Source organism: Emydura macquarii, unplaced genomic scaffold (genome assembly GCF_026122565.2).
Source record: "Emydura macquarii macquarii isolate MOO-44397 ecotype Brisbane River unplaced genomic scaffold, CSIRO-AGI_Emac_v2 contig_1253, whole genome shotgun sequence".
NCBI lineage: Eukaryota > Metazoa > Chordata > Testudines > Chelidae > Emydura > Emydura macquarii.
Genome location: NW_027131390.1, coordinates 17,845,861 through 17,860,861, shown reverse-complemented (window position 1 = coordinate 17,860,861; position 15,001 = coordinate 17,845,861). Strand labels below are relative to the sequence as shown.

At 36.6% G+C, this 15,001-nt stretch overlaps 1 protein-coding gene across 2 annotated transcripts in view; it reads right to left on the bottom strand.

Annotated features, from left to right (window-relative positions):
• Positions 1-5,897: 5,897 nt before the first annotated feature.
• ATRX (ATRX chromatin remodeler) overlaps positions 5,898-15,001 on the bottom strand; it is a 148,174-nt gene continuing 139,070 nt past the window's right edge. For both annotated transcript variants that reach the window (XM_067548252.1, XM_067548253.1), the window contains 4 exons: positions 11,476-11,601; positions 10,688-10,783; positions 9,960-10,088; positions 5,898-8,811 (listed from right to left, as the gene is read on the bottom strand). In XM_067548252.1, coding sequence (XP_067404353.1) covers positions 8,539-8,811; positions 9,960-10,088; positions 10,688-10,783; positions 11,476-11,601 — 624 coding nt within the window. In that variant the 3' untranslated portion in view covers positions 5,898-8,538. The remainder of the gene's footprint in view (positions 8,812-9,959; positions 10,089-10,687; positions 10,784-11,475; positions 11,602-15,001) is intronic.

The following is a 15,001-nucleotide window of genomic DNA, read 5'->3' as shown; positions in this document are numbered from 1 at the left end:
TGTGAAGTGCTAGTGGAAAGTAGCACTCAAAGGCAACACCTGATCAGGTCAAGATTGACTCACCATAAAGTTTTCTTGGGCAAAACTCCCACTGACTTCAGTGGAGCCAGGATTTCACTCAGGATCCGTGAATCCAGATGTTTCTCAGTTGCAGTAACATAGGCAAAATAAAATGATACACTGGGCAAGATTGAGGTCCAAAAGACATCATACGATGGCACAAGGATGAGGATCTCTCATTCATTAGTGATGTTAAGGAGATATACACAATGTCTTTACCACTTTTAGTATATTAGTACTCAAGCGCTTTGCATCTTCAAAGCACTTTACAAATGTTAACTAACCAATGCTGCAAGATACCAAATAAATAGCTTGTAGGAATTCAAAGTAATTCTGAACAAATATGCAGTATTTACCCATGTAGCTTTAGTGAGACTCTGGTATACATGACAGGACTAAGGACTGATTAAAGGTCCATTCTAAAACCTAAATAGAACATTGAGCAAACTTCCTGGCTAACCAATCAACCCAGCATTAATGGTGTAAAAAATAGTCAAACGTGAGCCTAGGCAGAGGAAGTACAGAGCAAAGAAACACAGCAAAAACGATGAGTAATTCTAGAGTATTTAAACACATTTACCTTATCATAGTAATGACAGCCTCAGCCCAGGGTACTGCTTGAAAGCTAATCACTGCCTGGCAGTAACACCTCAAGAAACTGTCAGCTCCTTCCCATTCAACCTTAATTGCTACTGCTAAAAGGCCTGAATTCAGGGAGGCACTGGAGCACATGCTATTCATACATGCTTACTCAGATGGGAGCTGCTGTGAAAATTGCTTTATGGGATGCTTTGTTATTATTGTCCCACTGATTCCAGATCAACCATGCTCAGTCTTCAGGTTAAGACTCTGATTCAGCACCACATTTAAATATGTTTAAATGTAGTGCTGAATAGTGATTAATTTATTGAACCCGGGGCTAAAAGGTGGTTTTTCTACCTGCTAGGCATGCAAACTCAGCCTGAGCTCTGGAAAATTAAATTGGTTGCTCTCTCTCTCTCTCTCACACACACACAATCACTGATAAAGGTTTTGCAGTACAAATTATCCCAGTGTCTTCATAGCAAGCCCTTGATAACACCTGAGCAGTATCATAGCCATCAATTGATGATTGTAACTTAAACAGTTCTGCTGATGATGCTCAAGATTCCAACCCCCTTTCTCTTCAATTGTGTGGGTTCTGCGGCTAACAGTCCAATTTATATTGATACTGAAGTCAGGAAGTTTGACTCTGAAGACACACACCGGGAGCAGGGCCATTGAGTAAAAATGGCACATTCTTACTCAATCACTTTATAGAGTACACCTGCACTTTAAATACAAATAGCCAATAATGTCTGAGATACTGAGCCACTTAAATCCCCAGCTGTAAAAGAAAATCAAGACCGCTAGCTTTAAAAATGCTAGTTCTTCATAACAGTACTCTGCTATCCCAAAGATTTCCATACTTGCAGTTCAGTGTACGCAATGTATCAACCATCATAGATGATGGACTTCAAGTTGCAAGGTAAAGATTAAAGGAGCTTTACCTGTATGATCTAGACATGAAGGAACTTAGCCCCGTGTTTGAAATAAAAATGTTTATTTACCTTTAACATCTGCGTCATTACTGAAAGATCTAATTCTCAGTACCTAAGTCAGAGTCAGGCTCATTTATGAAACGTGCAATAAAATGTACCTTTTACCTTTCACTTATTTAAGAAAAAAACATCCACATCTAGTGTTTGATCCTGCAACCCCTTTACAGCCACACCCCCAGTCAATCTGCATTCATAGGGTGGATACCTTTCAAAGAGTAAAACACCCAGTGAAGTTTCTAATGTTAAGTCATGGGAGCTGAAGGACCAGGACTGTTCTACAAAATCTAGGGCAGGTGAGTCTACATGGGAGCTGTATTTCCTTAATGCAGGCTGTTGACTGTGACTCATCATACAGAACTATGACACTTGGCACTTACATGGATTTTCATCTTCAAAATCCTTTATGAACTGTCTAATGAGAATATATTCCTCATGTAATGATGGGCCAAATCCCAACCCCAGTGAAGTCTATGTGAATTTTGCCATTGACCTCAGGGGGAACAGGACTGCCTATGAGATCCAATGTAGTAGTTCATAATAACTGATTTAGGATAGAGTATTAATTTTAATGTGTAAAAACTTCTATAGCAAGTGTCAGGGCCGTTTTTAAGGATCCAGCAGCTACTTTAAAGCTAGCTTTCAAAGAGAGATTCCTACCGCAAAAGGATGAAGAGAAGTGAAGTAGATGATAATAAAATGCACCCTGCATACTTAACTCTTCAGGCAGGCAGAACAAAAAAATGTACTGAATCTCCCATTTTAAATGGGTTATATAAATTTACCACTTCTTTGCACTACTTAAATCCAATCAAACAAATCCTTTGAGGGGCAAATTCTGCAGTCCTGAATCCAGCAAACCTGGCTGACACCAGTGGGCGTTTGTTGGATTTAGTCCTTGGCTCAGCAAGGGATTTAGGCACGAGTAGTCCCCTTGTAGCCAATATAGAACTACTTAAATGCTTAAAGTCAGATGCATGGTGCAGTTCCTGGCTGAACCAAAGCCTTCATGGCTAAACTTTGGCTCTCTCTTAAGCATCTATTGAACAATGGCTGGTAATTGATTATGATATATTTTTAATGGATAATTACCTTTTTTTATGGCTTCAGGGGTCTGAATGATCTTCCCTTGCCACCCACACAGGTGCAGCCACGACAGGTGAAATTCAATTGTAAGTGTGTTGGAAACATTAGTATTTTACATTCTATCTGTATTTCCTGTAGCGTGTAGTCTTTTTGACAAGAATTTCAGAGGAATTCTGAAATCAATAGAGCAGCATAAAAGGTCTTGGGTGAAATGTTTTTCCTACAAGCATACAATTTCCATAATGAAAATTCCACACACCAGTTGCACGGACATACAATTTCCAAGGGTTTTGTGCAGATCTTGTTCCATAGGAAAAAATATGTGCAATGCTTCAACTTGAAACTTGTTTTGAATTAGTGAAAAAAAATTGAATGTATATTTTGGTTGTTTAAATTGTATCGTTATGCTGAAAGTTTAAATTTTTCATCTTAAAATCTCTCTGTAAATTAAACTGGAGGCATCTGGGAGCATGTCGTCATCAGATGAGGGCTCTTTTCTCGCTGCTCCATATGAGCAAAGTCCTGAGGAAATCCACCTGGACAGTCACGGGTGCTACAGATAAACCTTAAAGGTTTTATTGCTGCCCAAGAGAACTTCAATCTCAAGTGCCCTCTGCCCCACTAATACTATTTTGCATGCAGAGCACAGATTTGAAAATATAATAGTACCACATAAGGAAAAGTGCTGTATTTTACCTTTACAGGACCAAATGAAGGTGCACAGATGTTAAAGGACTTGTTCAAAGTCACCCAGGAAGTGGTGGCAGAATCGGGTACACAACCCACATTAACAATTCGCAGGTCAGTTCCCTAATCACAAGACCACCTTCCCTTCCGCACCAATTTTAGTCTGACTTGGTTCGGAGAGGGCTCTTCGCTGCTGGCTGGGGAGTGATGGAAGAGTCAACCTTGCAGTCACAGTAGTCCCGGTTGCTGTTTTCCTTTTGTTTCACAGGGGACATCAGCTAATGAATTCGTATAGCTAGGCTCCGTAACACCCAGCGAATGCAGACATGCTGCCTGGGCTCCAGAAAAATCTGCCCTCTAACTCTAACCTGTGCCATAGAAAGGCACCAGTTCCACTGAATGGAGGGGGCTGATCATTGCCCTAACACTATTGCTAATTTCTCTAGAATCCTTAATTCTAGATTCACATGTATAGATCTTACAGCAGTGCAGGGGAACAGTATCTCTCATACATATTAGTAACATTCTGAAAAAACAGATGACTTCCTTTTCTCTGCTACTCACAGAAGGGCAGTATAAAGTTAGGACTTTTCACTGTATAGCTGTCAAACTCCTCAGATTAGGTGAACTGATTTGGTCTAACCATACTGACTGACTCTTCTGTGGGCACAAGTGGTAACGGCTGAAGTGATCTTGGATGGGGAAAAAAGAATAGGACTGAAAGAGGAAAAAAATCTACGTATGTTATTGCAGTTATTTCAACTCAGAGTCTGATCTGCTTCAGTACAGTTTAGGAATAAATTAATCCTGAAGTCATCTCCAAGGATCTTGGAACTATTGAGCTCACAGGATACATCATGAGTAGAATGGGGACGATGAGGACCATATAAATACTTGTATACAAAATAGCTGCAGCCATGTTGATCCAAGAATATTATTAGAGACAAGGAGAGTGAGGTAATAATATCTTTTATTGGACCATCCTACTAACTGCTGTGCTAACTACTTAAGCAAAATGCAAGGTGGAACAGATTGTTTCGCTTGAGTACCTTTCCCAGACCTGAAGAAGAGCTCTGTTTGGCTCAAAAGCTTCTCTCTCTCACCAACACAGGTTGGTCCAATAGAAGGGCCAATAACCTCACCCACCTTGTCACTCATATAAATACTTATTACCATAGCACGTAGGAGTGCCAGTCATGGATCAGGATTCCAGTGTGTTAAGCACTGTACAAACACAGAACAAAAGGACTTACAATCTCGATATAGCACAAACAGCACATGAGACAACAGGTGGATACATACAGATGGGGGAGTACAAGGAAACGATAAGATAATACTGGTCTGCATGATAGGCAAGTCTGGTTATTTTTTTGTAGTTATGACAACAAAGGGGTTTTAAAGGAGAATTCTTACAGTATGTATAGCACACCTTCCAAAGTTTTACTCATCAACAGCAAGTAACTGATTTTGAAAGGTTGAACACCTGCCCCGCTCTCCCCCGCCCCCATCATGGAGGGAAGAGGATGAGGGAAATAGATTTTGTGCCTGTGTTCGTAAATTTGCATAAAAGATTTGCAAGGCTGGCTTAAGAATGAATATGAGAATCTTATGTTAACTACACCCCAAAAAATTACCAAAATGCACACACGCAGCATCAGCAGATCAATATGCTAAGTACAGCAGACACGTGCTTCTACCTGCTGTGCTGTTAACATGTGTAGACAAGAGTGAGAAGTAAATTATGACGCATTTTGTGATTCTTTGCTGTAATAAATGGTTATTGTCATTGGATTAGGCTTTGATTAAAGTCACATCCATCAGTTAGCACTTAATAGTTGGTACCTTATAAAACATGAGTTTGCAGTCATGAAAGCAAATATTTAAAAAATACAACTTAGAATTGCAAACTTAGAACTTTGGGATCTACTACTAAAGGAGGCTGGGAACCTGCAGTTCCCGTGAAATTAGTGCGTTTCAGGTGCACAGCACCTCTTAGCATCAAGTACTCTATGCGCTACCCCTCCCCCAAACTTAGTTTGAACCATGTCTCTTTATATTACAATTTAGTTTATCTGATTGTTGGGCAAAATTTCAGGAAGCTGTGATAGATCCATTTGCAGAGGTTCTTCTAGGTAATGCATTACGGAAGAAGGTTGCAATATTTTTCTCTTCCAGCATCTATAGAACTGACCAGGGTGTTGGTCATGTGGCACTCCATTGATCCCAAGTGCCACATAAATGTCTGGGTAATCTCCAAGGGCAAGGACTATATGTAGAGGCTAATACTTCTGGAACTGTCTCATGGGCTCCCGGCTCTCTATCTATAAGTATTTTTCCTGAATCCTGAACTAAAAATGTGAAGAGAGCGTTTATACCGGAAAGATAAGTCAGTGAATGCTCCATTCACAACCATTAGTTTGCTATTTCTCAAATGACAAATTCTTCATGCATTGTAAACAATGTGGATCAAATGCAGCACCATTCACATTTATGTATTTTGGTCACTTTATTAAATGAGATATTAAATAGTTTACATTTCAACTACTAAACAGCACTTTGAATGGTGAAAACACAGATAGTATATTGTCATACTTAAATGCTTCTTCTCTTTAAAAACACATTTCCAGTCCTTATATATATATTACAAAACAGCCTTATAGGAAGAGGTGACATCTTTTCTACAGTACTTAAGATATTTAATACAGAACTGAAAAGCCATCTAACAGAAACAAAGGCAAGTCTACACAGCTGTATGATTTCAGCAGCCAAAGCTGGTTGATGGACTGAAACATTACTATACAACTGGGACAAAACATATACAATATCACAATACTAAGCAAAAACGCTTTACATCCAAAGGAATAAACAGGTTACAAAATGTGGAGAATTTAGCAGGCAAAACTGTATTACAAGCAACATTTTTATTCGTCATCTTAAGCCATTTAAACTAGTTAAAACATCTAAAACAAATATAAAAATGAGCCTTTTATTACCTTATTGATGTAATGTTCTGTCTTTTAAATATTTGTTAAAGCTTCATGTTATACACACATTATGCAGCTAAAATGTCAAGTGATGAACATGTATACAAACTGGTCCAAGTTTTATTTCAAAGCTTCTTGTCTCTGATTAATCTTCTTATGCATTAGTCTTCTGTAATCCATAGTTTTGTCCAGGGTTGAAAAATGTGCCTTTAAATGTTGCCTAAAACTTCCACATTTAAGTCTTTGAGCGAGTTATCGTAGAACTCCATTGAAAATTTCCAGGTCTGGTAGAAACGTCTCATTCATGACATGCAGGAATATCAGTGACTGTTGCCCAGAGTACATTTGCATTCAAATGCTTGTCTCACAAAGTCCAATTTTTTTTTTAACTTCTTGTACACCATTTATGGCTCCTCTCCCCTCAAATTAAATAACTCTGATTATGGAGCTGGGCTGGCTCCATAGAGGGCTTCTTGTGATGTCTCGTAACAGAAACCCAGCAACTTTCTTAAACAGTTTTGCAGCAGATTTAACAAATTCTAGTCAGATCACAAACCAAAATTCAATCCAAAAATGAAATCTCATAAGATTTGTATATTTTAGATGCTGAAACACTTGTCCCTTGGGAAAAAAAATCCTTCAAGAGTGATTCAAGAAACCAAAACACTTCTAGTTGATGTCAGCAAGTAATGTGAGTACAGTGATATCTAGAGCAAATTCCTCCATCCAGCTTTTTTGTTTCTCAAAAATTTTCTAGCTGTTTTCAATACCTGACACGGTATCGCCTCAAATATTCCTGTCATTTAATTTTACTTCTGCATTCTAAAATTTCCTTCCTTTAAAAATAATATCAACCAAACTATATGCAAAGAAAAGCCTTGTGTGCTGGATCATCATAAGCACAGAAAATGTGCTACTATCCTATTAAAATGTTGAGAACGTAGGCGTTAAGGACATGTAATCAATCAGAAATTTAACTCTGTCTAGATTTAAAAAAATCAAGGTCTTTTTGTACTAACATATATTCTTACAAAAATAAAAGAAAGGATAGGGAGAAGAGCATGGTAGGCAGAGATCCTTATTTATACAAGGAGGAATTATTCACAATTCTGGCAGCACTGGCAATTATTAAAGCACATTCATTGTATGAATTTAAAGTCAGCAATGATTCTGCCATTTTGATGTTGTTTATAAACCAGGGAGTGACCCTAACAACCACCACTATCTTAACTTCCAAAATACCAGTAATTTGATTTTCTTGTCCCATATCCCATTGCCAGCAATGGGAAGAGACACTAGCACCAGAATCAAGGAGTTAACAGAAATGTGCTTTGTATCAGAGTCAGCAGAGAGTGAAATAATGTGTGAAGGATAAAAACCTGTAAATTTAAGTTTACCAGTTACTCCATCACATAAAACTGAAAATATAAAGTGGCAGAAGACTGGAGAAGAAAAAATTATCTTCTCAAGTCATAATTTAAGGCTGTATACACAGTTCCAAGATAACTGCACGACAAAGTTTCCAAGCCGTAGTATTTAAGAATATTGCACTCAATTCTGTCTCAAGAGAATTTTCAGTTCCTATGTTTTATTCAGCACAGATGATATAGTATGAGTCCAGGCTTCAATCAAAAGGAAACTAGTTCATTTCTCTCTGTCTTATCACACTCACTAATTTCAAAAAAATGGGTAAGTAGAAAAGTACTCCATAATTTGAGGAATCAACTCTAATCAAGAACTCAGCTGTGTACATTTTATATATGGCATACTGAAACATACAGATCTGTATTCTTTCCTAAGTTTCTTATGTTTGATGATGGTTTTATGGCTACTAAAAACAAGCATAGGACATCAGATAGTAAACCTGTGGAGCTGCTACTATTATGGAAGGACTTGTTTTCACTGAAAACAATTTGATATCTCCTGTATTCAACACATGTAAGAAGATTCTAGGCAACATCACTGACATGAGAGGGAAAAATGTTATCTTATTTAAACAAAGTTGAAACACTAATATGGAACATGGCATTTAAGGGGTCCAACCAAACTATTTATGCAGTTGAGTTCTATTAAGCCATTGATTCCTAAAAAAATAAAAAAGTTCTCTCTCTGATTTTAACAATCCTTTTAGTGCAAAATCACATCTATTTTCCTTGGGAAGGTCCTGGATTTTTGCCTCTCATGGGGGGTGGTGCACGCTGCAATGGAGGTGGCTGCATACCACCAGAAACTCCCTGATACATTCCTCTCATATCTATCTGCTGGTAGTTGGAAGGATTCATGGTTAAATTTGGAGGCTTTGGCATCATGAGATGACTCATTGCTGCTTGTTGATAAGACATTTGCTGCTGTTGCTGCTGATTGTACTGCTGCTGTAGTCTTCTGTTCATAAGTATCCGCTGAACACAACTGATTAACTGTGTGGAGGGAAAGTGGAGCTGTTACAAGTGCATGACCTGTCTCAATGCAGCAAGTATCAAATTTAGAGTTAAAAATCAATTTGTTAAGGTTACCATGGCTGAAGGAAAAAGCATTATTGTTATCACCATCACTAATGTGATGGCATTCGCAAGCTGATTACTGTAGAAACCAGTTAGTAACACCATTTAGGACTTAGTTCTCCTAATGACTTGCCTATTGTATTGCAGGCAGCATTTATGTTAGTTGCCATGGTGATAAGCATTATACTGTGAAACTACTCCCATGTATTAGTTACAGCATTTGTTGTCAGGTACCATTTATCATCCCTTTGAAAACCCTACACGTTGATGGGCAAACATACATTTAGGGACAAACACCAAAAAAGAAAACACTTCCAGTTGGAGTAATGCCTATTGGAAAAGTTTCAGATTTTGCAAAATAACTTAAAACCACATAATTCATTAGTACTTTCTAAGTAATGTGTATTCTACATAAGATAATTGCTTGGTGTCAGGAATTAGAACTTGCCAGTACAAAGCCTATAACTGGCAAAGGAATGCACTAAAAAGGGCAATGAGAAAGGTTTCAGAAAGATAGCATTGGCATGGATTGTTTTGGATTCTGATTTGTTTTAAAGAAGGTTTAATGCATGGAAGAGTGCATGTGTTTTGATTTGTTTTCCCATAGAACTAAACTGCTGTAAACTGAACCAGACTGAAGAGGTGCAAGTTCCTATAATATGCTTAGAAAAGTATTTTGTGTTTAAGATGCAAGAATATAAAGATGATCTAACATCTTTAAGGAGACTGGGTCTTGTGTAAAGGTCACTATACGCTTCATGCCTAATACCAGTTTTTTGATTTTCTTTAAGCCACTTAGTCTTCAAGCACTTGAACTAACCGTAGAATTTGGGAGACTGGATTTTGCAATCTACTTCAATGCTAGTCCAACACACTGTATGACTAAGCACTTCCTGAAGTGGAAGAGCAAAATACACTGTTGGTAATTACTTGGCCCAAGGGATTGATAAGAAGCAGGCATTCTACAAAATGTCTTTAATATCATATGCTAGTCCTGGTGGGTGTCACTCACACACCCCAATCCAAATAAATATAACTACCTCAAAGGCACTTAGAATTCTTACCATCTGTTGCTTTGCCAAGACATCACTGTAGATGGCTTCTCGGCGCTTAACATCAAGCTCCTGGCTTGCCTGTCTGCTTAGGGCCAAGGCCTGTACTTGGGTCTCTGTCAGGGTTTGATTTTCCTTCCACTGAAAAGGAAAAAAAAAAACATTTTATTAGTCACTCTGATAGAAAAATAAGGACAATCAAGTTCTCCCAATTTGTTCAGAGATGCATCAGTACAATTGGTGTTGAACAACAGCCCCATTTCCAGTAAATATTCTGGGGAAGTACAGTTTTATAACTATAACTAAAAGTTATTAGTTCTTTATATTACCAATAAAAATATGCTTTTCTAATTTTTTTTTAAAAGGGCAGAATGTATGGAGAAGGAAACAGGAAACAATACTCTGCTGAGCCTACACATTAGTCCCATTTGCACAGAGCCAGCATTTTCACAATATGGTAATTAATACTGACATAGGGCCATGGACCAAACCATCGGCACTACAAGATTCTATTATGCACACAGGTGATATTACCCCACTTCCTCATTAGTCAGCTGTTACTACAAGTTATGGTAACATAAATCAGCACTAGTTAAAAAGGCTGCTTTATTAAGAAAGAAAAAAATATTTCAATTAACTGGGCAACTATTTACAATCAGTAGTCACTTCTTTGCTTGACACTGCTTCTTAACATTTTTCAAGATCCTGACCAAATGTGGATTAACATCCATCTTACTTACTATAGCTGAAATTATATCTTCAAGGGGCTGAATTCTCACTGAAGTTACGCTGTTGGTTGCTTCCACAACTTTTTCTCTTCCTTGATTAATGAGGTCCTGAGAGAATAGCAGACAATGAATTAAAAATGGTAGCTGCAAAGCAACACATTAAGTTGTCAAGACATTTAGAAATATTTTTCTCCATCTCCAATTTATATAGCTATATTTGAAACTATTTTTTACACAAGTGAACACCCAGAGTTGGATAATAGGATGGAAATAAATTCACAGATGATTAGACTTTGGGGGTAAGTAAATGAACAGAAAATACAAATATGTAAACTGAAAACCAATCCGCTCACTCAGCGCTTTTTAGATCATCAAAACAATGCTAAACCTAAGTGAGAAAATTTGCACCTAACCATCTTTTTGTAGTTGGCATTGTAATATTCATCCTGACGGTCAGTTGTAACATTCATGACTCACTATTACTGTGTTCAACATTACTTCTTGTTTTAAATGATACTTGTACATTCCTATTATTATACATATGCTCCAGTGATCAGCTTCCTACAATCAAGACACACTGTTGGTATAATAAGCATTTAAATATGCACACACGAGTTAGTAGATTTCAATTAAACACATATTGTAGACCTACTTTTAAAAAATGTAACATTCAGCTACAAGGTATTGAGTATCAGGATATTTAAAATTTTCAGTAATTACTGATTTGTAACTTAGTTTGAATGCTAAGACACACTAAAAGCATCATAGACACACTGTGCCATTTGGATTTCACTACCTACCTCTAGCTGTTGGTTAGTCATTGCTGACAACGCTCCCAAATTGAATGGAATATATGGAGTTTGAGAGTTGAAATTGGGAGGGGGCATATTGGTCCCAGCTGGCATGTTGAAACGCATGGTCAGACCCTTAAAAACAAAAATTGTACTTTGGAATATTCATAGTAGTTAAAACCAAATTCTATAACACGTCACTGCTGTCAGTTCTAGGAAAGAATTAAACATTCTTCTGCACACAAACAAAACACATCCTATAAGAGAAACCAAAGATCTTATTATAGATAATGTTTTAACTCTTAAAAGTGTATCCATCTGAGTGTACTGAAAATTCTTTCCAAAGCATGGAATCAAAATGATTAAATTTCCAACCACTCAGAGAAGCCTTAGTACTTGTCTTGAAATTATTTGAGTCTAGTTCACCTATAACTGGTATACACACAGTAAAAGAAGAAAATCCTAATAGTGTTCTCAGTTTGTCTAGTGATACATATCACACTAATGTAAAAGTGTGAAACTGATATGTATATTGTCTGACATAATAGATTGTTTAAGATTGAGATGATAAATGATTTTTAAGCACATGCTGAAGTACTGTGATATGGATACAGTAGAACATATTTGTCTAGCCAAACACCATTACAGATATATCAGCAACAGAGCAAGGACTTCAAAAATTAATTAATTAATCAAATACAGAAAAACCAGCTGAACAGGTTAGTAGCCTGACTTGATTGAAATGCAGTATGTAGAGTTTTATTCATTAGAAGAAAGAAATACAAGACCTCTTGCAAGGAATAAGTCTCAAATACAGAAGTCCATAGTTGAAATAAAAGTAAAAAATATCACTTGGATCAAAAAAGTTATTGAAGAAGAAAAAGAATTCCCAAAAATATTAAAACAAATTATACCACAAAGCAACTGAAAGGCATGCCTGGTTGCACAAAACCAGTAGGATATGCAGGCAAACTTGTATTTCCAAAATGTGGGGAACATGAATGCCTAAACAGAGGTAGGCTAACAAAGCGAAAAGATGAACTTTTTAAAAAAAATAAATTTGAGTTACATAAGCCAGTACCATAAACCCATTCCTTTGGGATCATTAAAAAAGCAACTATGCCAGCCAGGTATAATAATCTATGCCTTTGCAAACAACTAGGTCTCCAGAAATCAACGATATGTAATTTTATCTTGGATACCACAGAATCAGTCCTGAATAGGCATCATTCTTTTTCTTAATCTTTAGAAGGGGTTGAGTGCTATATGTGATAACTGTTGTGCTGAGCACCGGTCTTGGAGTAAAACAGCATATATTAAATTATTTTTCCCTTCTGAAGGGTCTCCCTTTTTCCTCTACATTTCTGAATTTGAAAGTAGAGTGTTAGTGTTTATGTAAAATAGCTCATACGGTGTTGGATGTTCTCTAGGAATTCAATCATGAACAACATTAACATTTTATGTTGCATGTACAGCCGACACATTTAAGCTCTAGATCCCAACAATACTACTATAGTCTGGTGAGGAATAGTCACAAAATGTAGTTCCTTTGGAGTAACACTGATCTGAAGTGGTTAACTTTCTCTCAGATTTCAAAATGTGGGATTTATGTAATTAATTTGTACAACTCTGAGGATGCTGCTTTCAGAATCTATATGCATATAAACTGTTACTCTGTTTTAAGAGGGGTATGATTTAAGTACTAAGAATAGTGGCAATGTTCATTAATTAGTAGCATTAGGAGTTGGTAACTAGCCAAAAGTTGTATTAATAGCACTTTCAGCTTTGCCATAAGCAGCGTTGTATTTGTTAAGGATTCTCATATATTCTAATTCACATATAGCCTAATCTTTCTAAATTGAAAAAAGGTCTTTTTACTATAGAATTTCTATTAAATACCAATGAACATAGAATTCTCAAGTTTCTGGTAGGAATTACTCAACAACCTTTCAAAAATCTAAATTTTGCAGGGCTTCACATTTGAAAAGAAATAGAGAAAATGGATTTTCAATTTCTTGATCATTCCAGTCCTGAGATTCTAGTCCCTATGCATGATGTTCTTATATCCTTCAGGCAAATTCCTTTGTTTAATGGAAATGGTACCACTTTACATGTTTTTAAAATAAATGTCATGGGAAAATTGCATTACATAAGATGATAAAACTGGAAAAAGGCATTTCTAACAGGAAAAGAATTATTCAGAAACCTTCCCCTCTCCCTCCCCCCAGGTGTGAACGAAAGAGTTTCTTAGGTATTTTGTTCTAGGTCCTGTTCAAAATTAAATCTGGAAAGCATATGAAAATTAAGGGTTTTTAATCCCTTTGGGGCAAGTGGGGAGTCACAGGGCATTTTCCTCTGATCATACTTCCACACCCAGATTGGGTATGGTGTTCTTTCATGAGAACTTTTGTCCTTTAAAAATAAAAATAAAAAAAGATTATAAACTGAGATGGCAGAAACAGTTCAAGATATGAGATCAAGATATGAGTTCAAGATATGAGATCATAGTCCATTTCTGGCCCTACACAACTGCATATAGATGACTATTTAACTTGTATCTCCACTTAGAGCCATTCAGAAGTTTTAGTGTCATATCTAACACAATACTTTGGTTCCCTCAGAGAAATTACATTGCTACCAAAAATCTCCAACTACTCTATATATCTGTGAGCTCCTGAAATTCTCTCTAAAATCAGTCATATGTCCACTTAAAATCTTCAGCAGCTTTCCATATTTCCCACTTTGTGAATTCAAAAAAGAAAGTAGATTAGTTATCATATCTGATCACTCAGACACAATATCTTTCAGACTTTCAGGCATTTTTCATTTCTACTGCCTTTACATCAGCACTCTAGTAACAATACTCCTACTTACACCAAACAAACCAAAACTTAAGTTCTTATTCTCCCTGTCCAATAATTGAGGCTAGATTCAGTTTTCCCACCAGGTTAAGTGAAATCTAATTATTTTCAGGATTTTTTAACAGAGTTATAAGCACATTTTAAGAAAAGAGGCTTTTGTTCTCAAACACTAGAAAGTTCATTCTACTTACTACAATGACCATTTCTACTTTCTTTCTGACCATAATTCAAATAAAAATAACTACATTACCATCAGTGGGTCTCTCTCTCTCCCTTTTTGACAGTTTATAAAATCATTGTTATACACCCAATTTTCTTCTCCCACTTCTTTTTTTGATCAACTAATTCCTGGGTTATAATTAAAAAAAAATTGTCTCTAGTTTAAGAAGCTAGGAATTCGGGAATGCATAAACTGCAAACTCATAGGCCAATTCCAGTATGTAATTATACCTCAACAGGATTATATTTTCTGGGGTTGGGGGAGGCTTGTTTTGAAACCAGATGCCCATTTTTCTATTAAAAAACAAATCTCAAAGGCAGATATTTTCCATAAATTTTCAAAATTAAGGATAGTAAAGAATGTCATCTGGATGTGTAATATAAAATGTAAAAACTACAAAGCTAATTATTAATAAAAAGGTGACAGCAAATACTAAGTGAAGATATCTTGAAGC